Consider the following 26,128-nt stretch of genomic DNA (forward strand, 5'->3'; position numbering starts at 1 on the left):
GTTGCTTCTCTGTTTTGGTCATTAAGTGAAGGTGGTCTGCCACTGTGTCGTCCATTGTGAGGGGTAATGCCTGAAATTTGGTATTCTCGGCACTCTCTTGACACTGTGGATCTCGGAATATTGGATTCTCTAACAATTTCCAAAATGGAATATTCTATGTGTCTAGCTCCTACTATCATTGTGTGTTCAATGTTTGTTAATTTCCATCGTTGGCCATAATCATGTTGGAAAACTTTTCATGTGAATCACCTGAGCACAGATGACAGCTCCACCAATGCACTGGCCTTTTATACTATCTGTTTGCAGTACTACCGCCATCTGTATATGCGCATTTCGCCGTGCCATGAATTTTGTCACCTAAATGTACGTGTTTATCGAGAAAGTACTAAATTCGCTTTGTAGTCAAATTAAATGTACTATTAATTATAAAAACTCTAAAAACACATTTCCATAATTAATCACCGATGCAACATTATACAAGTTATTCAAAAGAATCATTAACATGTATTCTATTTCTAATGCAAGTATTGTTTTATAATAAACAATTGTGTGAGGCAATCCTATTGTAACAGTTGTATTGGTACTTGGAGCATTATCAAAGACCTTGGACATTTCTAAGGAGAAACTTACTTGTAATGTGGATTTTTTAACAATAAGACATGTTTGTAAATTGCTCTGTTTGTGCAGCTGTTGAACACCACTGATGAAGAGTGTGCTGTGTATGACACTCAGTAGAGATTTGCTTAACGGTGGCTTCAACGCAACATCTACAATGCGGACCCCTGAATGCTCTTGTAAAAGGGAAAAAGCACAAGGAGATTGAGAGTACAAGAGGTGATTGAAAGTTATTAAATGTATAATATCTGATTGAGAATATGAGAAATAAGTATCTTCTTAATAATGAAATGATGTGGCAGCATTGCATTTTTAGTTTATTTGTTCCATTTGTAGCAGTGAAATCTCATTTACAGTGCCTTACACATTTCTGCATGCAGAATTATCCAGAAAAATATGCAGTATCTCCTCTCAAGTTCCTACAAGGGTCACCCTTATTACATGATGATAAGTTGATGGAGGGATGTAGAGGATAACTGGTGCTCGTGGGCCTGCACTTACTGCCTGCTCACAGAGCACGAGATCATGACTGTGAAGCCTTGCCCTAGTATGTTCTAAATTAGTTACTCCAAACTACACTAAGAAAATAATTAGGAACTATACTGATCTCTTTCACATATCTAAGAATGGGTTAAACATAGCAGGAATATCCAGTTTTATCTGTGTGGCTAAACTGATAAAAAGAGGAAGAGCTTTCCTTCAGTAGATATCCTAATAGCCATAATATCCTCCTCTAGTTACTCATATTCACAAGAATCAGTCATGAGGCAAAAAATGCATAGATGTGATCTCTTCAGCAATGAGCCATTGTAGGAAAGCATATGAATGCAGACATGAAAATTTTCACTTGGAGCAATGTTAATGTGCATATGAAACCAAACTGCTAAGCAAAACTTGAGGTTTAAAGTAACTCTCATATGATGTGCCACTGTCAAGTAACATTGCTTGATGAAACTAGCACCCTACATAGAAAGAAATGCTACAGTATAATATGGAAGGTAGCTGAAAGAGATATGCAATGAGACAAAGAGAGCTTACACTTTTATTCAAAAACAATAATTACACTGAAGTCACCACAACTCATTATGGTCCTATGCACATTACAAAAAGATGGTGCATGGTTCTTAATAGTGTGTGTCATTGCTATGGACAGCAATGCATGCTTTGCAACCTGCTTTGCATGTTGGCCATAAGGTTGATTAAGAGTTCTTGTGGTCGGGCATTCTATTACTACTCCAGCACAGTTGACAACTGCCTGATGGTTGTTGGTACATGCAGATGTGTGGCAGTATGTCTCCTCAATGCGTCTCACACATGCTCAGTGGGATCTAAGTTGGGAAGGGGGAGGGGGCAGGCAGATAAGTCCACTTGCCAAATATCCTCTCATTCCAAGAGCTCCACTATTTGCACTCTGGCCGTCTGCATGTTGAGAAGTAAACATCCGCATGGATCATTGTCCGTTTCATTTGGGTCTGTGTCACATACAACGGTGTATTTGCAGAGAGTCCGCAATGGTTTTAGATGGCATTATGAGACTGTCATTGCTTTTCTGTTAAGCAAAATTTTGGATGTGTGTGTGTCCCATTTTAATATGGCCTGAGTAGGATGGTTGTAAAGTTGGCCAAATCGTATTGTCCTGCAGTATTATGAATTCACTGTTACTCAGTGCCTTATGTGCGAAAACGTTTGGACTGGTATGGGGGATAGGCGGTGGCATCTGCTTACAATTGATGGGGCTCTCCATCCTTAGATCAATACTGGAAAATCTGCTTGTTAAAGAGGCTGGGTTGGTAGAATAACTCTGCTGGGAGTGTGAGTGATTCTCCATACAAGATTTACACTAGTGATCTGTGTAAGTCTTCCTTGAATGCCGTTCAGATGCCTAATAGCACCCATGGCAAAGCTTCCATCCACAGTCCTTGGCACATGAGTGGAGGTTTGAGGGTTTTGTTCACTGTACCACAAGCCCTTTACTCTGAGGACTGATACATGGTCATACATGCCATGGTGTACTAGACAGGCAGTGACAATGTGCACAACATATACATCATGCAGGTTGCAGCAAGTTCAACCCGTATGGTTCAGACGACACAGGGCTTTGCAATCCAAGAAATCTGCAGCCAGGCTGGTATAAGGCGTCAACAGCATTCTGGCCAGGCCACCAGGTGGTGTATATGGCAACAATAGAAGTAACTGAAAACCTCACTTCTTCATGCATTTGCCGTGTCATGTGCCTAAAATAGGCCCGCAGTATCCATCTGTGAGGTGGCTATTTGTGATGGCCCACGAGCCCCAGACAGCAGTTCTGTCGCAGCCAGCAACCAGAAGATGTTTAACCAATGCTGTACCAAGGACTTAGCTACTGCCCTGGACAGCACACATCCTCCTTGGTTCTGGGACTCTTTAAGTGTTCAACAGTGTGCCAGCAGGGACATGGTATCATTTGTACTCTTCTTACATGAACTGACAAGATAGTGTCAGCCTTAAAGTTTTCTATGCCTGTCAAATTCCTAAATTTTCTTTACTGTTGGACACTTGATATATCAGCAAGTGAATTACCTATATAAGATTTCATCAAGTGTTTGTTATTCCTGTAAACTGGTGTTGGCTACAGTCTTCTTTATGCAGAGATTGGGGGAATCAGTGTTAAGTAAGTCTGTAATGCTCATGGCATCTGCTCTTCTACTAGTTTTGTTGTAGTCTGGTTGCAGAGAAATTATATGGATCTATGAGAGGTAGTCTACAATGGTATTGTAGGCACCATGTAGATGACATCTGTCATATATTGCACAGTAAGTTCGAGATGACTGAAGCAACAAGGACAAATGCCTTTTGAGGGATGCTATATGGTGTCTGCGTGTGGCTTGCGATCCTTACAGATAATAATATGTCTTCTTACTTCAATATCTTCTTTAAAACATCTGACTTCTGTGTAGACAGTGAGTAATTTACAATCGCACATGGTCCATTTTGACCGCAAGGCCATGGATTTCTTTGAGAAGCCAAGCAGTTGTGCTTCACCTGCCACATCTTTGTAAGACAGCTCCAATAGCTGAATCACTAGTGTCAGTTGTGACAGTCAGCTGTGCATTGAGTACTGGATGGGCCAAAGTGTTCGCTTTTTGGAGGAAGTCTTCAGCTAGTTTAAATGCTTCTTGCCTTTTTCTTCCTTGTGTGTTAGGCACGGTTAGAGTTCAGTGAGGGGTGGGGGTGTGTCTCTGTCACTGCCACCTGTGACAGGAGACACTGATAAAAATTTACGATGCCTAGGAAGAAGTGTCACGGGTCATGGTAATTCTGCAGAGGTGGTAACTGCTTAATGAGTGTGAGCTGAGGTGGGTTTGATCACTGTGACATTTAGTATGTGCGAGAGAAAGCTCACTTTGCCCTTCCACAATTGTGATGTATCCTCATAAATGACCATGCCCGCATCTTATAGGAGAGTGAGAATTGGTTCCATATGCCATTCATGATCATGTGGGATGGCGGAGAATACTGTTATATCATAAAGATAAATGTTAACAACAGTCAAATTTGAAGAGAACTTCATCAGTGAACTGCTGCCAAGTTTGAGCAGCTTTCTTTAGTCTGTAAGACATGAATAGGAAGCAAAAAGTCCAAATGGTCTGATTATTGTGGTCTTAGAGATGTTGTCTGCGCTAATAAGTATCTTGAGGTAAGCTTTCATGCAATCAAGATGCTGAAAGTAATGGTGTCTGCTAATGTGTGTTTTAGATCTTGAATATAACGAATTGATTAACAGCTGGGTATTGTTCGAAGCTGTGTAATCATGGCAGTGTCTCACAGAACTGTCAGTTTTTGGTACAGTTTCTATTGTGGAAGCCCATGAGCTGTCCAAAGGCAGACTATCCCTGATGGTAATAGTTCATTGACCACCACCTTGCAGACCACAATTGTGTCAATGCCAGATGATGTGATTTATGGTGGAGCAGGAGTTTTGAGAATTTGATGCAGTGTACCATTAGGGATGGTGCATTGTTTAACTTTCATTTGTGTCTGGTTGTCTGAGGGGATGGTACACTCATTTGATTTGCTGAGAGACAAAACAGAGTGTGCCATACTGATCTGTGTTTGACGTGGTGTGCTTGCAGTCATTGACTTATGTAGTGACAGTGAGACATGGTCAGTCAAAGTGGTTATGGTGAATGTAGTGCCAACTTTGGCTGTGTGATGCGTGAGTGAAAGACTGTTGTATTGCTCATGCACATGAATGCAGCAGACACATTGTGTGTGCATGAGTATAGTTCTGAGTTGTCAGTGTGGAGTGTATCCAATGCTTTGTGGATGTCCATATAAAGCTGCTGTGTCATCATTAGGTACTCCGTCATTGAAAGCTCTCATTTAGTGTGTTAGAATGTGTGTCCTCATCATGCTAATGCTCAGCAGGGCACTAGGTAGTTTCTGATGGACAAGGAGGCAGTGAGGCAAACAACCATGGGATTAGTTATCTGGTATCATGACGTATTAGCACTGCATTTTTTAAATCTGGCAAAGGCGTCAGTGCCATAGGAAGTTGATGCCTACTACTGGTTCACTCACATCGGTAATGTATGGAATCCATGGAAATTGTTGATCTGAACTTAGTTCCAAGGTACAGTTAGCGGTTCTGCGCAAGGTGAAATGCAAGTAATTTGCGGCATGAAGTAGTAGGGATTTTGTGCCTGATAGTGTTGCATTTGTGTCCTTCAGTTCTAAATTGATGTCTGACCACAGTACTGACGAGGAAATATTTACATATACTTTTAGCCAAAACAGTTTTCTATCCAGTGGTGGGTGTGACGCATAGAATGTTTGCTGCACACATTGTGGACATTGGTGGGTTGATGTGTCGGCGTGGGGTGCTGCGCCTATTGAGGCTTGTTGTTGCAGTTTAGGTAGCTGCAAGGAGGCTGGTAGTTGTATGATGCTACCAAACAGGACGGACACGATATCGACATTTCGGGGACTTTGACGCAGTGGTGGCAATTGGAACATCATTGCCATCTGCAAGAGCAGTGGTGTATGTGCTGTGCAGGGTGGTGTCCAGACTAGGGGAGTGACGTCACCATCGTGAGCTTTCGGAGTGGTTCGGCATGTGTTGTGTTTGACTGAGATCTAACACTGCAAGTCATGTTGTGATCCACAGCACTGATGTGTTATCTATGCTTTTGCACAGTGAACAATCTGTCTCCGAGGTTCAGCGTCTTCCCTAGTGACTCTGCCTCCTTGAGCAGCCATGGCGAATTGTAGCTGTGGCAGAAGCTTGACGATCCATAGAATATGTAATACAGTGTCTGGAATGAGGTTCGCATCGAGTAGTATCTGCAGCTGGTGTCAGAGTTAGGATTTTGTCTTGGTGGTGAGTTGTTCATCATAGATTGCCTGTTTCATTGGTTGTTCTGGGGTGCGTGACAAGTGATGAAGCAAGTCAGATTTTTGACAATTCATATTTATTTCATTTGGGTGGTGCAAGGATGACATTGTTGATAATGTCTGCATTCTGTACTAGGTGGCAAGATCACAAATCGAAGGTTGTCATGCAAAGTTTGCAATGAAGTAAACACATGTTCTTCTGTTGCTAATCGCAGTGCTGATTCTGGCCAGAACAGTGGCAGATTGGATTGCATACCGAGTCTGAACTGAATTATGAAATACCTTTGATTTTGTGACTCATGCATATTAAAAATACAAAAGATGAAATTGCTGAGTGAAATAGCTGACTGTGACATTTATATTTTTTCTTGTCACAGATAACAGGATATTTGACTGGTTTCTGGAAATTGTCTTAAATGATTATTTATGTTATTTTACGCTCCTAACATAACTTTTTTCCTCTTGACTTTCAGTATTTTTTTATAAAATGGAAATGAAATTCAAATAATTTGAACGCGCACTAAAACGCTCCCGTCGAGTCATATGATGCCTGTGATGTCACTGGCTAGCTCGCTGCTCCTACCATCATAATCCTAATTCACAGTGATGTCTTGTTTGGGAATTTCAATGTCGGAAAATGGATTATAACTGGTATGTAGTACCATACTGTACAAGTATATCTACAAAAATTCCTTAAAAGCTGTTTTTAAGTGTTCCAGAGAATGAGAAGATGCGTAAAATGTGGTGCACTGTACCGGCAAGTTGCCATCACATTGACACACAATTTCACTAACTTAATTAAAAATGTGTTGCACTGTGAAGTTAACATTAACTTACCTCAAAGACATGCTCTCCCACCGTTAAAACAAAGGATAGTATCATGCAACAAAATTAAACTCCAAGTGAAAATTGTCATTTTAACTAATGACACCTCAATCATTCGGTAGCTCAGTTGTTAGAGTGGTAAACCGCTGAATTTTATAAAATGGATGTCCATAAATTGCTGGTTCTAATCTGACACAAAAAAACATTTTACCGTATTTACTCGAATCTAAGCCACACTTTTTTTCTGTTTTTTGTAATCCAAAAAGCTGCCTGTGGCTTAGAATCGAGTGCAAAGCAAGTGGAAGTTCTGAAAAATGTTGGTAGGTGTTGCCACAACTAACTTCTGCCGTCGAATATATGTAGCGCTACACAGGCATGCTTTGTAGGCACAAAGACAAATACTGGCGCCAAAACCTCCGCGTCAGTAAATAAATTTTTTAAAAAAAGGTGGAAGACGAGCTTTTTTCTCCGCCTCGAGTTTCGACCATTGCATTTTCATACATTATCCAACGAAGTAAATACAAATTCCGAATTGTTCATCTTCGAATGTAGCAGAAATTCAATGTACTACGAAAATCCGACATGCAAGACTGTTTGGGATGTTTGTCAATATGGCCAACTCTACTTTCTGAATTTTTTCCTACCTGTGAGAAGAGATGGTTGCTAATAGGAACCTGATGAAATGTGAATCACATGCAGTATTCTTTTCACCATAAGAATAATACGAATATCAACATTTTGCCATGTATTCTTTCATGTTTGCTGCTCTCTCATTTAAATCTTGTCTGCCTAATAAACTACGAAACTAGAGTGAGACAACAGCAAACGCGGAAGAATATACGTATCGTGTCATGTTTATATTCGCATTATTCTTATGCCTAATAGTGATACAGTCAGAAATGAAGCACGGCAACTGACTAGATTTTTAATTCTAAGATGACTAATTTCTGTGCAGAATTTGATGTACTTAAGAAGCGGCCGCAAAGATTTTCAAACGGAGAAACATTTTCGCCTAACTCTCGTTCAGAACATGTTCTATCATAGGCAGTCTATTATTTGGTTCTTGTTGATCATTATCAAAGAAAGCAGCAGTGTAAGTAACAACAAATAGCAGTCTCTTGCCATTGTTTCACTAATGAGACGATTACTCTCTCTTTTTTTTTGAATTGTAAGCGGCGGTAGCGCGCACAAAAGCAAGCCATGCCGCAAGCGGCGACAGACCGTAAACACACACTATCAGTATGCAACAAACAATACGTGACACAGTACAGTAATGCATTTTCAGCTTTGAGTGACGTAAACACCTATAACAAAGAAAACGGCACTTATCAGATCAAAGCAAAATAAGCAATCGATTCAAACCAAACGAAGCACGTGAAAAAGGAAGGGTATACCCGTATAAATACGGACGGAGCGCCTGACGCATAGCAATGGCTACCCGGTAAAGCTTAACTGCTAAGCTTACGACTCGAACCAAGCTACTGTAGCTCTATCGTCATTCATTCGACCTAAATTGTGTCTCATGTTACAATGGACCAACTTTGTTTCGATTTGGAGGTGCGGCCTAAAACTTTACTCTCGCCTTGAATTTCGAGTCTCAAATTTCCGGTGCGGCTTAGATTCGGGAAATTTTTTTTCCTTTATTTCGAGTCTCATTTTTCAGGTGCGGCTTAGATTCGAGTGCGGCTTAGGTTCGAGTAAATACGGTAACTTATTTGTAAAATGACTCGACAGTCCTGTCATATGAAAACCAAATCACAATTACAAAACTTCACCACACCAATCAGAAACAGCATATTACTGTGTTTTCCTTGCTGTTTACATGTGCTGACATTTACAGTCACTGTTCACGCGTCACATTCAAAAAGATACTTTCTAGTTAATGTGACCACACACTTTTTACTTTATCAGGAACAATTTTTTTTTTATCTTTGTGCTGCCTAGCTAGGATCCTTGCTGTTTAAACTTTCGCAGTTTCATCGTCTTACATAAAGATGAAGTAAGTCTGCTTCAGATGCTGACAGTAGTTTTCACTCACAAGCATCTCTTGTGTCACCTGCATGTTGTACACGTTTCATATCTCTCCGTATAACCCAATCGTCCTGCATATCGTGGGCGTATAGTGGTATCTTTACTACTAGCAATGACTTCCAAAACATTGAATTGTTTGTACACAAAGTAAATACATTTATCCTCAGTTGTCCATTTTTCAAACTAGGACTAATGTGAAACTATATATAATACATCCCACAATCGAAACAACTGCTATGATCAGTTCTTGCTAACACTGTTGTCGTACTTTGTGTAAAACATTTAAAAATATGACTCTTCCATGATTCAAACATGTAACCTCTTTAACTGCAGTCGTATCTGCTAACTATTGCGGCATGGAACACCTGCCAGATGCAGTGTCTCTGCTGGGTACCTTCTACAAAAGAAATCAGCACCAAGTTTTGCCAAGAATAATTTTGTTGGGCTTTGGATCATAGCTCATGAGTGATAGTTCACAATCTAGTTATTATATACAGACCCATTTGCAAAAGATCTGCCATTCTTTAGTTTTGAGCAAGTTTAATGACATTGCAGGAGGCAGGAAAAAGAATGACATCTTGGATATTCGGGAATCCAGCCGGATGTTCGCGTCGTTCTCGCACGATATTTCAACAGCGTGCCTCGCTGTCTTCTTCAGGTGCTACCTGAGACTGGTCCTGGGGTCGATCGAGTCCAGTATTTATGCCTTGGAGGAGATGGGCGTTCCCTAATCGGTCCACGCCGAGTTGAGTATTCCATCTGTGGTCCGCGCCCGCCAGACTCGGCTTCAACCGACCCCTCCAGTCACGGATGTTCCGACTGTCGTTGGCGCCTGTTTTGGCCATCCTCAACGGTTGTGTTTGTCATCTGAGGTGTGTCAGACCCAATCTGATATGTTGGGTACTCTATCTCATGACTGTTACTATGATTTCCACTTCTGTTTCGTGCTGGGCGTTCCCTGATCTGTCCACGCTGCATCGTGTGTTCCGTCTGAGGTCTGCGCCCGCCAGACGCGGCTACATTGTCCCTCCCTGGTCGCCCGGCCTGGCCGTCTTCTGAAGTTGAGTTTATGATCTGGGGTGTGTCAAATCTGGTCTCTAATATCGGACACCTTGTCTCACAGCTGTTCTCTCGGTCTCCACTTCTATTTCTTGTAGAATCCCGGAGTGTCCTGCGTTGAGTTTTCACAAGCTCAAGTGCTGGATTCCAGGCAGTGCTGATTTGGTATCTCGAGTCACGGTTGATTAGATTGTCTGTGACCTTAATCTCAATGGCTTCTTTAATGACACTGTCCCAAAACCTCCGCGTCAGTAAATAAATTTTTTAAAAAAAGGTGGAAGACGAGCTTTTTTCTCCGCCTCGAGTTTCGACCATTGCATTTTCATACATTATCCAACGAAGTAAATACAAATTCCGAATTGTTCATCTTCGAATGTAGCAGAAATTCAATGTACTACGAAAATCCGACATGCAAGACTGTTTGGGATGTTTGTCAATATGGCCAACTCTACTTTCTGAATTTTTTCCTACCTGTGAGAAGAGATGGTTGCTAATAGGAACCTGATGAAATGTGAATCACATGCAGTATTCTTTTCACCATAAGAATAATAGGAATATCAACATTTTGCCATGTATTCTTTCATGTTTGCTGCTCTCTCATTTAAATCTTGTCTGCCTAATAAACTACGAAACTAGAGTGAGACAACAGCAAACGCGGAAGAATATACGTATCGTGTCATGTTTATATTCGCATTATTCTTATGCCTAATAGTGATACAGTCAGAAATGAAGCACGGCAACTGACTAGATTTTTAATTCTAAGATGACTAATTTCTGTGCAGAATTTGATGTACTTAAGAAGCGGCCGCAAAGATTTTCAAACGGAGAAACATTTTCGCCTAACTCTCGTTCAGAACATGTTCTATCATAGGCAGTCTATTATTTGGTTCTTGTTGATCATTATCAAAGAAAGCAGCAGTGTAAGTAACAACAAATAGCAGTCTCTTGCCATTGTTTCACTAATGAGACGATTACTCTCTCTTTTTTTTTGAATTGTAAGCGGCGGTAGCGCGCACAAAAGCAAGCCATGCCGCAAGCGGCGACAGACCGTAAACACACACTATCAGTATGCAACAAACAATACGTGACACAGTACAGTAATGCATTTTCAGCTTTGAGTGACGTAAACACCTATAACAAAGAAAACGGCACTTATCAGATCAAAGCAAAATAAGCAATCGATTCAAACCAAACGAAGCACGTGAAAAAGGAAGGGTATACCCGTATAAATACGGACGGAGCGCCTGACGCATAGCAATGGCTACCCGGTAAAGCTTAACTGCTAAGCTTACGACTCGAACCAAGCTACTGTAGCTCTATCGTCATTCATTCGACCTAAATTGTGTCTCATGTTACAATGGACCAACTTTGTTTCGATTTGGAGGTGCGGCCTAAAACTTTACTCTCGCCTTGAATTTCGAGTCTCAAATTTCCGGTGCGGCTTAGATTCGGGAAATTTTTTTTCCTTTATTTCGAGTCTCATTTTTCAGGTGCGGCTTAGATTCGAGTGCGGCTTAGGTTCGAGTAAATACGGTAACTTATTTGTAAAATGACTCGACAGTCCTGTCATATGAAAACCAAATCACAATTACAAAACTTCACCACACCAATCAGAAACAGCATATTACTGTGTTTTCCTTGCTGTTTACATGTGCTGACATTTACAGTCACTGTTCACGCGTCACATTCAAAAAGATACTTTCTAGTTAATGTGACCACACACTTTTTACTTTATCAGGAACAATTTTTTTTTTATCTTTGTGCTGCCTAGCTAGGATCCTTGCTGTTTAAACTTTCGCAGTTTCATCGTCTTACATAAAGATGAAGTAAGTCTGCTTCAGATGCTGACAGTAGTTTTCACTCACAAGCATCTCTTGTGTCACCTGCATGTTGTACACGTTTCATATCTCTCCGTATAACCCAATCGTCCTGCATATCGTGGGCGTATAGTGGTATCTTTACTACTAGCAATGACTTCCAAAACATTGAATTGTTTGTACACAAAGTAAATACATTTATCCTCAGTTGTCCATTTTTCAAACTAGGACTAATGTGAAACTATATATAATACATCCCACAATCGAAACAACTGCTATGATCAGTTCTTGCTAACACTGTTGTCGTACTTTGTGTAAAACATTTAAAAATATGACTCTTCCATGATTCAAACATGTAACCTCTTTAACTGCAGTCGTATCTGCTAACTATTGCGGCATGGAACACCTGCCAGATGCAGTGTCTCTGCTGGGTACCTTCTACAAAAGAAATCAGCACCAAGTTTTGCCAAGAATAATTTTGTTGGGCTTTGGATCATAGCTCATGAGTGATAGTTCACAATCTAGTTATTATATACAGACCCATTTGCAAAAGATCTGCCATTCTTTAGTTTTGAGCAAGTTTAATGACATTGCAGGAGGCAGGAAAAAGAATGACATCTTGGATATTCGGGAATCCAGCCGGATGTTCGCGTCGTTCTCGCACGATATTTCAACAGCGTGCCTCGCTGTCTTCTTCAGGTGCTACCTGAGACTGGTCCTGGGGTCGATCGAGTCCAGTATTTATGCCTTGGAGGAGATGGGCGTTCCCTAATCGGTCCACGCCGAGTTGAGTATTCCATCTGTGGTCCGCGCCCGCCAGACTCGGCTTCAACCGACCCCTCCAGTCACGGATGTTCCGACTGTCGTTGGCGCCTGTTTTGGCCATCCTCAACGGTTGTGTTTGTCATCTGAGGTGTGTCAGACCCAATCTGATATGTTGGGTACTCTATCTCATGACTGTTACTATGATTTCCACTTCTGTTTCGTGCTGGGCGTTCCCTGATCTGTCCACGCTGCATCGTGTGTTCCGTCTGAGGTCTGCGCCCGCCAGACGCGGCTACATTGTCCCTCCCTGGTCGCCCGGCCTGGCCGTCTTCTGAAGTTGAGTTTATGATCTGGGGTGTGTCAAATCTGGTCTCTAATATCGGACACCTTGTCTCACAGCTGTTCTCTCGGTCTCCACTTCTATTTCTTGTAGAATCCCGGAGTGTCCTGCGTTGAGTTTTCACAAGCTCAAGTGCTGGATTCCAGGCAGTGCTGATTTGGTATCTCGAGTCACGGTTGATTAGATTGTCTGTGACCTTAATCTCAATGGCTTCTTTAATGACACTGTCCCAAAATCTTGAGGTCTGTGTCACAATCTTGGTGTCATTGTAATCCATTGAATGACCAAGTTCCAGATAATGCTCTGCTATGGCTGATTTAGTTGTCTGCCTAAGTCTGGTATGTCTCTGTTGTTCTTTACACCTAATGTCCACAGTTCTGGTGGTCTGACCAATGTATGACATCCCACACTGGCATGGTATGTTGTAGATACCTGGCTTGCTTAGCCCAAGGTCATCTTTTACATTCCCCAGCATAGCCCCATTTTGGTGGGTGGGAAAAATATGCTCTTGATGTCATATTTCTGGCGAATCCTGCTGATCTTGGCAGAGATAGGTCCGGCGTATGGCAGGTATGCCATCTTCTTTGCCTCTTCTGGTTCTTCTTCTGGATCCTTTGGCTGGTTGGCAGGTTGAAGTGCCTTCTGGATATCTCTAGAGGAGTACCCCTTCCCGCTGAACACTGATTGTAAGTGTTCTATTTCTGTGGCCAGACTATCAGGATCTGACAGAGTTAGTGCTCTGTGGACCAGTGTTTTGAGCACTCCATTCTTCTGTGCCGGATGGTGGCAACTGCTGGCTTGTAGGTATAAGTCAGTGTGCGTAGTTTTGCGGTACACACTGTGTCCAAATGTGCCATCTGCCTTTCTCTTCACCAGAACATCCAAGAACGGAAGTAGTCCTTCCTTCTCCATTTCCATTGTGAACTGAATGTTCGGATGGCAAGAGTTCAGATGTAGCAGGAACTCATCTAACTTCTCTCTACCATGGGGCCAGATGATAAATGTATCATCCACATACCTAAAAAAGCACTTGGATTGATATATGGCTGAAGAGAGTGCCTCCTCTTCAGACCTTTCCAAAAATAGGTTGGCCACCACTGGTGGTAGGGGGCTGCCCATCACCACCCCTTCTGTTTGTTCGGCACAGAAGAATGGAGTGCTCAAAACACTGGTCCACAGAGCACTAACTGTGTCAGATCCTGATAGTCTGGCCACAGAAATAGAACGCTTACAATCAGTGTTCAGCAGGAATGGGTACTCCTTTAGAGATATCCAGAAGGCACTTCAACCTGCCAACCGGCCAAAGGATCGAGAAGAAGAACCAGAAGAGGCAAAGAAGATGGCATACCTGCCATATGCCGAACCTCTCTCTGCCAAGATCAGCAGGATTCTCCAGAAATATGACATCAAGAGCATATTTTTCCCACCCACCAAAATTGGGGCTATGCTGGGGAATATAAAGGATGACCTTGGGCTACGCAAGCCAGCTATCTACAACATACCATGCCAGTGTGGGATGTCCTACATTGGCCAGACCACCAGAACTGTGGACATAAGGTGTAAAGAACACCAGAGACATACCAGACTTAGGCAGGCAACTAAATCAGCCATAGCAGAGCATTGTCTGGAACGTGGTCATTCAATGGATTACAATGACATGAAGATTGTGACACAGACCTCAAGATTTTGGGACAGTGTCATTAAAGAAGCCATTGAGATTAAGGTCACAGACAATCTAATCAACCGTGACTCGGGATACCAAATCAGCACTGCCTGGAATCCAGCGCTTGAGCTTGTGAAAACTCAACGCAGGACACTCCGGGATTCTACAAGAAATAGAAGTGGAGACCGAGAGAACAGCTGTGAGACAAGGTGTCGGACATTAGAGACCAGATCTGACACACCCCAAATCTTGAACTCAACTTCAGAAGACGGCCAGGCCGGGTGCGGACGGCGGAGGGAACACCGGAGACCAGAGAGGGATATTGTAGCAGCGTCTGGCGGGCATGGTCCTCAGACGGAACACACGACGTGGCGCGGACCGATTAGGGAGCGCCTAGCACGAAACAGAAGTGGATATCATTGTAAAAGTCATGAGATAGAGTACCCAACATATCAGATCGGGTCTGACACACCTCAGATGACAACCACAACCGTTGAGGATGGCCAAAACGGGCGCTGATGGCAGTCGGAACATCCGTGACTGGAGGGGTCCGTTGAAGCCGAGTCTGGCGGGCGCGGACCACAGATGGAACACTCGACTCGGCGCGGACCGATTAGGGAACGCCCAGCTCCTCCCAGGCATAAATACTGGACTCGATTGACCGAAGGACCAGTCTCAGGTAGCACCTGAAGAAGACAGCGAGGCACGCTGTTGAAATATCATGCGAGAATGACGCATACATCTGGCTGGATTCCTGAATATCCAAGATGTCAACAGATCGTTGGGAAAGCATGAAGAATTACAGGAAAAAGAATGTCAGTCATCCCACATATTGCCTCTGTAAATGGGTAGAACATAAAGGAGGCTTCCACTGTCCTAATTCACAAAATTCCTTTCTATTGTTACTTAAAACTTGTAATTGTGTGTTCTACTAAATAGCTGAACTATTTGCAGTAAAAGTGTGTAAAAACCTCGTAACTTGGGCTAACGGTCCTATAAGACAAGTATAGCTTCGTCTTACTCCTAGTGTGTGATGTCACCAGAGCATCAGCCAATAACAGTGCATTTTTGAACATGTGACCAGATCTTGACATTTAATGATTTTTAAGCTTTAATTACATAAAAATAACAGACATTTTGTGAGTATATTGACCGTAAATACTATTTAAATGTTATAATGAATCAGAATAACAGCAAACTGAACAATATTTTTAATACTGAAAAGTAGCCTATTCACCATTTTTTCCAAATGCATACTTATTTCTGAGTTTGGTGTTAGGCAGGAATTTAAGATCACAGCTTAAATTATTGCAAATGAAACTGGCAGCAACCATCTTTCTGCTATTGAGTCCTTAAAAACAGTAAACAGAATGAAAGATCCCTGCCATAATATTTTTAAACTATACCACCATATGAGAAACATTTTGATTTGTCTGATACATGTTATAAACTTTGATGAACTGCAGGAGTTCTCAAAAATGCATTTTTTTAAATTTTGTTTTTTTAAGACCCAAATCGTTTGATGTATCATATAGGAAAGTAGGCTACTTCATCATTTGGATCTGTAGGAGCAAGTTACAACCACATTCTCTGCATTTTCTTATTCTTTGACACTGCCTGAAACAATTTTGTGGGTGTTTTTATAGATATATTTGTACAATGTGGTACTACACACTATTCCTAACTCATTGTCTGAAATGCAAAATCCAATACAAGATGTTAATGTGTCTGAGAATAAAATGACATAAACAGTATTTACGGCAATTTTCAGAACACAGTCAAATACCCTGTCATTATTACGCCTGCATGGAAACATGTGGTCAGGGTAAACATTTCTGTGCATTTCAGCTGAGACTCATGGAAGTGGACATGGTGCGCATGTTACTCTTAAGGAGGAGGCAAGAGCGTCGAAGGTGGACACGTCAGCTTAGTGGAATGAGGCACCATGCAATATGGCAACGTAACCTGAGGGACGAGATGAATCCATTTGAAATGCCCGAGAGCAACTTCATGGCAAAATACAGACTGAGTCGGGAGGTGGTCTGTAATTTGGTTGAGGAACTGCGGCCGTACGTGAAAGGCCGTCAAAGAACTACAGCCATTCCTCTGCACTTGAAGCTACATTTGTTTAGCAAATCCTGAAATGATTAAATCAATTAAACATGCCCAATCAGTCATTAAATGCATTTGTTACTTTTTTTCTTCTAGGTTTTGACAACTCTTCACTTCTTGGGACATGGGTCTGTTCAAAAGGGGGTAGGGGCTGACAATGTAGCTGCCATGAGTCAGCCAAGCGTTTCAAGGTGCATTGATGAAGTTGTGAAGGCTCTTAATGTGCCTGCAATTCTGAGGGCTGGTGTCCCCTTTCCTGATACACGAGAAGAAAGGTTTCGTATTATGCAAAGGTACTGCATATATTGTACCACCTTTTGTGGTGAACATTGTTTCCTTACACTAAAAGTTACTGTTTTAAAAATAAATGACATGTTACAGGAACTTCAGATGCTCATCCATTCATGGTGTCATTGGGCTTGTGGAGGGAGCTCATGTAATTATTGCAGCTCCTGATGTTCACGAAGAGCAGTATGTGAACAGGCATGGCACACATTCCCTGAATGCTCAAGTGGTAAGTACTAAGATTTGAAACCTTGAGTTGCTGCACATACAAATGACAACAATATTTCTAGTTTGCTGCTTTGTCATTTATACTTTGCAGGCATGCGACTCGGACATGATGATCATAAATATCTTGGCACGATACCCTGGGTCATTGAGTGACTCCTTTGTGTGGGCCAGTTCTGCACTTAGATCGAAAATAGAAGAGTTGTATAGAGGAGGAGAAGAATGCTGGTTATTAGGTAACTACAAAGAAATATTAAATGCTATCTTTTTTTTGCTGTAATACAACCTAACGGAAGTTACAATTATTTGCACATATTTATCATATTTTTTTGATTTATTTTTTCAATAGGGGATTCTGGATACCCTAATGAACCGTGGCTCCATATACCAGTAACTGATCCTCTACCTAACAGCAGAGAAGCCAGTTTTAATCAAGCCCACATGATAGTTAGAAGCATTGTGAAGAACACAATAGGACACCTACGCAACAGATTCAGGTGTTTAAATAAACACAGAGTACTGGAATACAACCCAGTGAAAGCAGGCTTCATTACAAATGCGTGTGCAGTTTTGCACAACAAATGTGTGACTGCTCATATTCCTCTGCCTCAATCTGAAGCAGATCACAGTGACAGCAGCAGTGATGAAGATGAGCCACCACCAGTGGTGAATGAAGGCCACGCAAGAGACAGATTGCTGCAGGAGGCTCGAGTTGTCAGAGCGGGAATTATTGCCAGATTGCCCCCACTTCCACCTGGTGGGCCCTACAACCCTTGCAGGGCCCATTCACATTACTAAAGATAGTATTTGTCTCAAATTTTCAGAAACATGGAATTTCTTTTATTAGAGTAGAATCCCCATGAATTTCCTCCTGTGGTTAATTTACTATGTGATAGAAATGTTTGTTTTATATCTGTGCTGCAGTCTGTGTGAAATTTGCATTCCATACTAACCGTTTCAGCACAGTAACCAATTTATCTTTCAGTAAGCTTGTCCCCAGTTAAAGTAACAGATACTGTGAGGTAACAGACACTGTGAGGTAGCCATCTTTGATTTTTATGTAATGAAAATGATGTTAACTCTTTAGATAAGAATTTATTTCCTCAATCAAGACAAATTACCTTTTAAAAGCAAGTCAGCATGTTACAATTTCCTCTGTATTTTAGTGAAAGTATTGTTTCATTAGTACTGTAATGAAAGTCTGAGTCAAATTTGTACAAACATGATTTAATAAATTAGTATAAAAGCATGAATACATAGTTTGCATCACTGACATGAATTTTTAATTATGCTTCATTGCTTGCTTCGATTTCAATGTCTGATTAGAATGTAATATAATTCAAACCAAATTTCGCTGTTTACACTACTCATTGTCTCTCCTATGCCTCAGGTACTCCTCCAGTCTGGAAGAACATACAACAGTTAAACAATAAATAAGCTGGGGAAAAATCAAAAGATTGAAATTTATTTGAAATTTACTCCTTCATGGCTCATACAAACACGCCAGCTGCTCCTACAAATGCCTCACCTGTATTTTCAATGGCAACAGTTCTGTGTTCTTCACACTGAAGCTGTGCACGTCTGATGGTGTTTTGCTCCTGCATCCATATCAACTGTTGTCTGGTGTTGTCTACCTGAGGATCATCATCTTTGGCAGCTGCACCACCTACATTTACCAAAATAATCTAAGTTACAAGATCAAAATATTAAAAAACGATTAACTTCTGCAGATTAACTTTAGGTGATAATGACAATGGTACTATGTTTGCACTTCTTCACAATTGTAGCACACGAAGATTCAGTTACATGTGAAGCAGGAATGAACCCTGATATATAGAGCATACATTCTTATGGTGAAGCCAAAGATTTTGTAGTCAGAGCTGGTGATACATTGTCTGATGAAATATCCAATGCAGACATTATGGCTGGTCCTTCCAGTGGAAGGACAACACATTCGCCCATTTCCATTGTATCTTAATCATATGAGTAATTTTGGGTGTCCTGCAATACAGAATTACATTAGTTGAATTTAGGAAATCTTTGAAACACTCACTGATGTTTACAGGAAGGAAGGTAGTAACTGCACAAGTATCTTGCGAAATGGCTTATGAAACAAGGCTCAGAGACATTGGCATCCACATGTCTTGCTAGAGGCCAAAGAAAGTACACCAATACCTGACATGCTATGATTAAGGTGTCTGGTACTTCTTCATGTCCAGAAACAACGCACGGACCCAAGAAGACAGGAGGCCGCCCCCTGAGACAGGTCAGGGGCTTAGCTTTTGTACTTAGTCCTCCTCCTGTTTTCTGTGTTTCCTTCTGTGCTAGAGAAGCTTTTGCCTATACATCACTTCTCCGTTCTTGCCATGTCTCATATGAAATAGACATAAAAGAAAATAAATAAATGAGCTCCAACATTGATGCGTAATATTTAGTGAAAACAGTCTGTAATCAGCATTGCATCACAGTGTACGTACGTTACCTTCATCCATTTATCTGCTGTTGTCAATGCTCTGTTGGGCAGGCTGTTGAGCTTGGTTGCAGATTGTTTGCAAAAGTCTCTGCTTTTGTTAGACTCCATCTGTTCCTGTGACTCCCAGTCTGTAGTGCTGTATGTTTCATCATGAAATCCAACATCAGCATTCACTGCTTTGTGGAGATTCATGTAAACTAATGTTTTCGGGACCTTACCTACACAACACATAAACAACATATAAACTTTTTCATGTTGTTCTTGATTATGTGTGGTACATTTTAAACAAAACAAGCAACTATGCAGTAAGTCACGTTATTATTGCCTGGTTTTGAATAGTGTATCTGGCCTTCATTTACACATACATGTAAAAGCATGCTGTATCAGTAATGAGTTTATTTGATGTTGGTTTATTTGATGTTGTGACTTAAGACTAATCGGACTGAAATGAAAGACTGAACTAAAGACTAAATTGAATCACTTTCAGACCATTTCTCTGCAGTTCCATTTTCAAATTACAGGTCTCAGGTATGACCTGAAGGCTACAGTTTTTAGCACATACTACAAATACTAGTTGAAATTTGTCAATAACAAAGTGACTTTCTGCATCCTGGGTTGGTGGTTTTGTTTCAAATAAAGCACCCATAAACGACAAACACAGTAGAAATCCTCAAAGCCATTTCAGTGTCACTGGAATATGAACCTACTAACCTCATTTTCTTCTGACATTTCCGCTCATATTTGAGCAACACTATGTACTTTAAACACACTTTTCATTACTGCAAAGAATAGCATGCATGTGCTGGCTGCTAGCCGCTTTGGATTCATGGTACTGTGTGCGCTGCAGAGAGAGAGAGAGAGAGAGAGAGAGAGAGAGAGAGAGAGGGGGGGGGGGTGGAGACAGAGAGGGGGGGAGAGAGAGAGAGAGACAGGGAGAGAGAGTGTGTGTGTGTGTGTGTGTGTGTGTGTGTGTGTGTGTGTGTGTGTTGGCGTGCGCGCACACACAGATCTGCAGCCGCATGCTTGTGACTGGCCAGTGCAAGGTGAACCGACAACAGTGCTTCAGTTCATTAGAACTGTGTGGCATTGCTTCCGAAATGCTTACAGAATAATATGGGAGCTCTCCTTCGAAAATAAGGCTGCTTGGTGTGCTCACCTACTGACGCGATTGGCAGAGTGGCTGAAAGATACAGAACACAGCCTTTGGAGATGTGGTGTAACTGATGCAACATGAATGCATTGTTACTGCTTATTATCGGGATAAAGAATGACATGTCTCCCCATTGTCACAGTTCACCAGTGTTGTCACTGTCAGGTGCAGGGATTGTACTGATAACTGAGGTGACACATTGATATGACAATACTGCTTTATTGCTTACAGCCCAAGATAGAAGATATCCTTATGGAACAAGGTTATAAACTGAATTAACTTCATTGGAGACTACACAGATATTGCAGTCAGCTGCATGTTTTCTCTGGTCAGAGGTGTTACTTGCGCTGGTGTCCTTCCAGTTGTCTCAAATGGGTGTGCCAGTGCAGTGCTGCAAGGTACATCAAGTTAATACATTGTAGTCTGTTCCTTAACAGAGGTAATGTGTTAGAGAATAAAATACTGAAATAAATTATACAGTAAAAATATGTCTTTCAGATTCAACTAATGTACAAGGGATGTTCATTCAATACGTATTGCAATCAGTGTTTTTCTGAAAGCAGATTGGCTTTATTCAGGATTCCAGTTCACCATATTATTCCCCACTCTTTTGCCTACAAAACCCTACTTTTGAACATAATCTCTGTTCAATGTGATGGCCTTATGCCACTTTACTGGGATGGCCTAAATGCCCACACTGTATCACTCTGCAGGACATCATCAGAGCCAATGTCGTGCTACATCAGTAACCTCCCCATCATTCACATGCTGGTTCCTGCGAAGTATATCCTTCATTAGGCCAAGTAGATGGAAGGCTGTAGGGTGTATAAGGAAGGGCAGTCCAGTGAAGTTCTGAGAGCTCTTCTTGGGTGTGCAGAGCTGTGTGAGGCATTGCACTGTCATGGAGGAGGACAGCTTCAGTTGCATTTTTGTGACGACAAACACACTGAAGTGGCTTCACCCAATGACTCACCATTCTTTTGTTCTCTGCCAGGTCTCTGTAGATATTCTGCAAGTGTCTATGAATATCTGTGATGCTCTAGTTTTCTGTCAAAAGAAACTCAACGACAGCTCTCTGCTTCGAATGCACCTCCATTATGGACCCATTTTAAAGGCTGTGTATAGTGCTGCCACCTACTAGAACTTCATGAAACTCTAAGCGCTGAAGCAGGAATATCTGAGTACATCCCATAACATATTCCCCATTTTTTTCGACTGAAACTGACTGAGAAAAAAGTATGTTGCATTACTTAGTGAACTCACCTCATACATGGAACAAAGTGAAATGCAGTGACACATTTTGCAAGCTCTAATTTCCTTCAGTTTGTATGTTAGGCAGAGCAGCAACAGGAGATGGGTTATGTTTCATTCTTCAATAACCCTGTCTGGTTGGCTGGGCAAACAACATTCAAACATTCCTACAATTAATAAAATTGCAATTGTAAATGAGGTAAATTGATCTGAGTAACTTATTGTGATAATACAACTCCATTGTACTGGTACATGCCTTTTCCAATGAGATTTTCTTGTTCTTTTGTGTAATAACTGTTCTGAAGAACTAATTAGTGGAATCAGCAAGTTCTGAAAGTAGAGAGATATAACAAAAATAACTGCAATGTACTATACAAAGACCTTCCCAACTGGTGTGTCAACAGAAAAAGTATTTACAAACTGACTGTGTTGGAAGTACCAAGTGTAAAACAATTCCTTCAATGCTGAATTAGCAGTGGTGATGTCTCCCTAGGACTGATTAATCGCATATTGACATGAAGGACAATGTGCAGCTGTACACATTCAGGGCCAGAGAATATAAATTCAAATTCTCAAAAAAGTAAGAAGTGATTAGAATCTTTGTATTGTCAGTTTGTGATAAATTTGGGTTAACAGCCTTGTGCCTGAGGGGTCATCATTTTGACTCTCTGTTACTAGTCTGATAATCCTGTGCACCAGCACAAGAACGCGGCCATGAAGGAAGAGAATTCCAACAATAACAATATAGTTCACATGCTTCAAGAATGTTAAACTAATAGATATGAAGCATGCAAAACTGCGCCCCAGGAGGATCACTACTCAGGTGAGTATGTGCTTGGCTACCATGGGGCCCCAGCCTTTGCAGCACTACTTTCTTTTTCTATGCTGCAAACATACACTTTGACTGTCTTATATTCTCTGACTTTCCAGCAGATGGTCCTTTTGGTGCAGACCCTGCCTGGACTTGGTTCACATTTTTGGTCTTGATTTTCAGTTTCACTCCTGGCACTATCTCGACCTTCCATTAACAATTGTGTGGTCGCCATTATTGGGTTTGACCTGCAATTTTTTTCAAATTTTGCAGAAGTGCATGTCATGCAGGGAAGATCACCCATTGTGGTGTGCTCCACCTGTGTGCCCATCTACCCTGTCACCCTTCCTTCCTGTTGTTGTATGCCCAAAACCCAGCACAGTACCCATCCTGCTTTGGGGGGGTCGTCAAGTACATGCATGGTGGTAGCCCCCTAACCATGAAGGGATTGCATTGTTGGTGCCTGTGCTGCACAGTCCATGTGTATGCCATGGAGTATGTGCCCTTCATGACTGGGGCATGGGGACTCCCAGCAACGAATAACTGGCCAGGTAGCAATTGCTGTGGCTGGGGGACACCCATGTGGGAGAGCCCCCTTTTGGAGTTGGTGGTACCATGGGAATTGTTTGCACATGTAGCAACTTAAACTTTCTCCCACTGGTTGTTACACAGCACTGGCAGTCTCTCTGAATGGAAAGGCCTCATATGATTCAACAAAATATGATCCCAACATGTTCCCATCCTTGGCCGTATTGTTGGAGGAATGCAAGACTCGACGATAAGGAGAAAAATCCTCTTCCAATACCTCTTCTGTACAAGGACTTACAGGGACTCCTTTTTGGCCACAAAGCCGTAATTTTTGTCAAACACCTTTAAGACAAATGCGGGGAAGTTGCAGCCATCTCTAAGATGAAGAATGGCTCCCACCAGATTAAAACTTTGTCTCCTGTCCCGTCACAGGCACTGCTCTGTAGCCTTAGGCAATGATCCATAAATATTAACTGCTATAAGTTGTAGTTGTTCTTTTGACGCGATGTTTTGCATATATCCTTTGCAGGTTCGATTACTAACTTTTACCCTCTGGCACCTGTCACATGTAGATAATTGCTTCCTCACTCTCCTGGCGATTTTGTAAAAGTAGACAGTTTCTTGGATCTTTTGGATACATTTCAGTGTCTCACAATGTCCAAAACTCTCTTGTACCCAATACTTCAATATACTCCTCTGGCCAACACAATCTCCAAGCATTACTGTGTGCACTGTATCTTCTGAAAAGTATACCCTTGTGCACTTTATAATACTGCTCTACTTCCTCATGTCCTCTCTTACCGAGATAACTTTTAACTAACTTCCAGTTGGAATCATGGTTCTGATATCTACGGATGTCATTACAAATTTTCCTGATTTCATTCTCATCTTTCTCCACTTTTAGATACATAACCTGGAATTCCCTTTCACACTCATCACTGTTATTTTCACCTTCTCCTCCCATTGGCAATCTTGATAGAGCATCAGCAATTAGATTTTCTTCACCTTTTATATACTTTACTGTATAGTTGAACTGCTGGTGTGCCCACCTGGTTATCCTGCTGTGATGCGAAGTACACTCTTGTATATAGATCAAAGCCTTTTGGTCTGTGGATACTACTACTTGAAGTCCTAATAAGTAATTCTTGAACTTGGTGAAAGCCCAATAGACTACTAACAATTCTTTTTTGATCACGATATATGATATCTCATGTTTTTGTAAAGTTCTACTGGCAAAAGCTATTGATCTATGCTCCATCACACAATCTACAATCTTTTCTTGGAACAAATGAGCTCCCAGTCTGTAGTCACTGCTGTCAGTCATAATGCAAAATGGGTCTGTAAGATCAGGTCTGTATAACATTTTACTATTGCACATCTGTTTCTTGATGTTGTTGAATGCTTCCTGTCAGTCCTTATCCCATACCCAAATGGTGTTATTCTTCTACTAGTTGTTCAAACATGGTGCATTTAAAGCTTGATTGCTGACAAACTTCTGGTAGTAGCCACAAATTCCATAGAATGAGTTAAGTTGTTTCATCGTCTTGGGCGCAGGAAATTTTGCAATGGCTTCAAGTTTTTCTTCATCAGGTAAGATTTCTTCCTTTGAGATGGTATGGCCTAAAAATTTGAGCTGTTTAGCTCTGAATTTGCACTTCTCTAGTTTTAATAACATGCCTCCCTGCCTTAATCTGTAGCACACTTCACCCAACAAATGTATGTGTTCTTCCCAACTCTGTCCTATTACAAGTATATCTTCAACATAAAGGATTAGTTTGCTTAACAGTTCTTTTCCTAAAACAAAATCCAATGCTCAGATAAATTCTGCAGCTGATACATTAAGGCCAAATGGTACAACACAAAAGCAATATCATCATCCTCCATACAAAAATGCAGTATATTTTCTAGACTGAATTTCCAATGGTACCTGATGGAAACTTGCTGTTAAGTCTAATCTAGACATGTACTTCATATGTTCAAACTTATGTAATAACTCATCTATGTTCTCAGGGTGATCAGTTTCCCTCTCAAGGTATTTGTTTAAATGTCTTGAATCGAGCACAAGTCTTACTCCACCATCACATTTGGAAACTACCGCCAATGGGTTATTGTATTCACTATTGCACCTTTCAATTACTTTCCACTCTTCCACCTTTTCTAGTTCTTTCTCCACAGCTTTTCTTTTTGTGATGGGTACTCCATATGGTTTGATGGTAAATGATTTGTGAGGTTTTAGATTAAGTCTACATTCATAGTTTTTCACTAAACACATTTGTATACCCACAACAAACTACCTAATTGATCTGTCTGTTCGTTATCTAGACTTCCAGCTTCTTTTAGTTTGGTGGCCACTAATTCAGTGTACTTGTCTTCACTGCATTCTTACTCATTGTCTTCCTCATTAATGACAATCTTTTCATTTGCACAAATCACTCCTCTAATTTGAAAATTTTTCTCTAGGCAGTTTTGGATGATTAGTTCAGTCACATGTGTTACATTTGTCTTTGGGTTGGTAAACCTTAAATTTTTGTTATTCCAGTCAAAATCTGTATTTACTCCATCTGTCCAATTCATTCTGAACAAAATATTTTCATTAGGTCAGGTACTACAAAACATCCTTTGTTATACTGTACATCATTAATGGTGAAATACAGGGTGCGCCAAAAAAAGTATACAATTTATTTCCCGTTCTACAAGGTTAAATATCTGTGAGAAAGTAATGTTATGTTTCTTCAACAGGTGACAGCAGTGGCAAGGAAGTAACTGCAACATGGCGGACATGCGTTTGAGCTTTGAAGTGCAGAA

At 41.2% G+C, this 26,128-nt stretch overlaps 2 protein-coding genes across 10 annotated transcripts in view; one reads left to right on the top strand and one right to left on the bottom strand.

Moving 5' to 3' along the window:
• The window catches only part of LOC124802430 (putative nuclease HARBI1), a 40,013-nt gene extending 20,199 nt beyond the window's left edge, over positions 1–19,814 (top strand). For 4 of the 9 annotated variants that reach the window (XM_047263203.1, XM_047263205.1, XM_047263199.1 and 1 more), the window contains 6 exons: positions 688–834; positions 16,337–16,604; positions 16,695–16,893; positions 16,982–17,114; positions 17,205–17,346; positions 17,460–19,357. In XM_047263203.1, coding sequence (XP_047119159.1) covers positions 16,346–16,604; positions 16,695–16,893; positions 16,982–17,114; positions 17,205–17,346; positions 17,460–17,908 — 1,182 coding nt within the window. In that variant the 5' untranslated portion in view covers positions 688–834; positions 16,337–16,345 and the 3' untranslated portion in view covers positions 17,909–19,357. Of the gene's footprint in view, positions 1–687; positions 835–971; positions 1,163–16,336; positions 16,605–16,694; positions 16,894–16,981; positions 17,115–17,204; positions 17,347–17,459 lie in introns of all 9 variants that reach the window. The other 5 variants (XM_047263202.1, XM_047263204.1, XM_047263201.1 and 2 more) reach the window with 4 other exon arrangements.
• Positions 19,627–26,128, bottom strand: part of LOC124803342 (insulin-like growth factor-binding protein complex acid labile subunit) — a 95,436-nt gene continuing 88,934 nt past the window's right edge. The window contains exon 11 of the mRNA XM_047264528.1: positions 19,627–19,801. The gene's annotated coding sequence lies outside the window, so the exon portion shown is untranslated. The remainder of the gene's footprint in view (positions 19,802–26,128) is intronic.

Source organism: Schistocerca piceifrons, chromosome 6 (assembly GCF_021461385.2).
Source record: "Schistocerca piceifrons isolate TAMUIC-IGC-003096 chromosome 6, iqSchPice1.1, whole genome shotgun sequence".
NCBI classification, from domain to species: Eukaryota; Metazoa; Arthropoda; class Insecta; order Orthoptera; family Acrididae; genus Schistocerca; species Schistocerca piceifrons.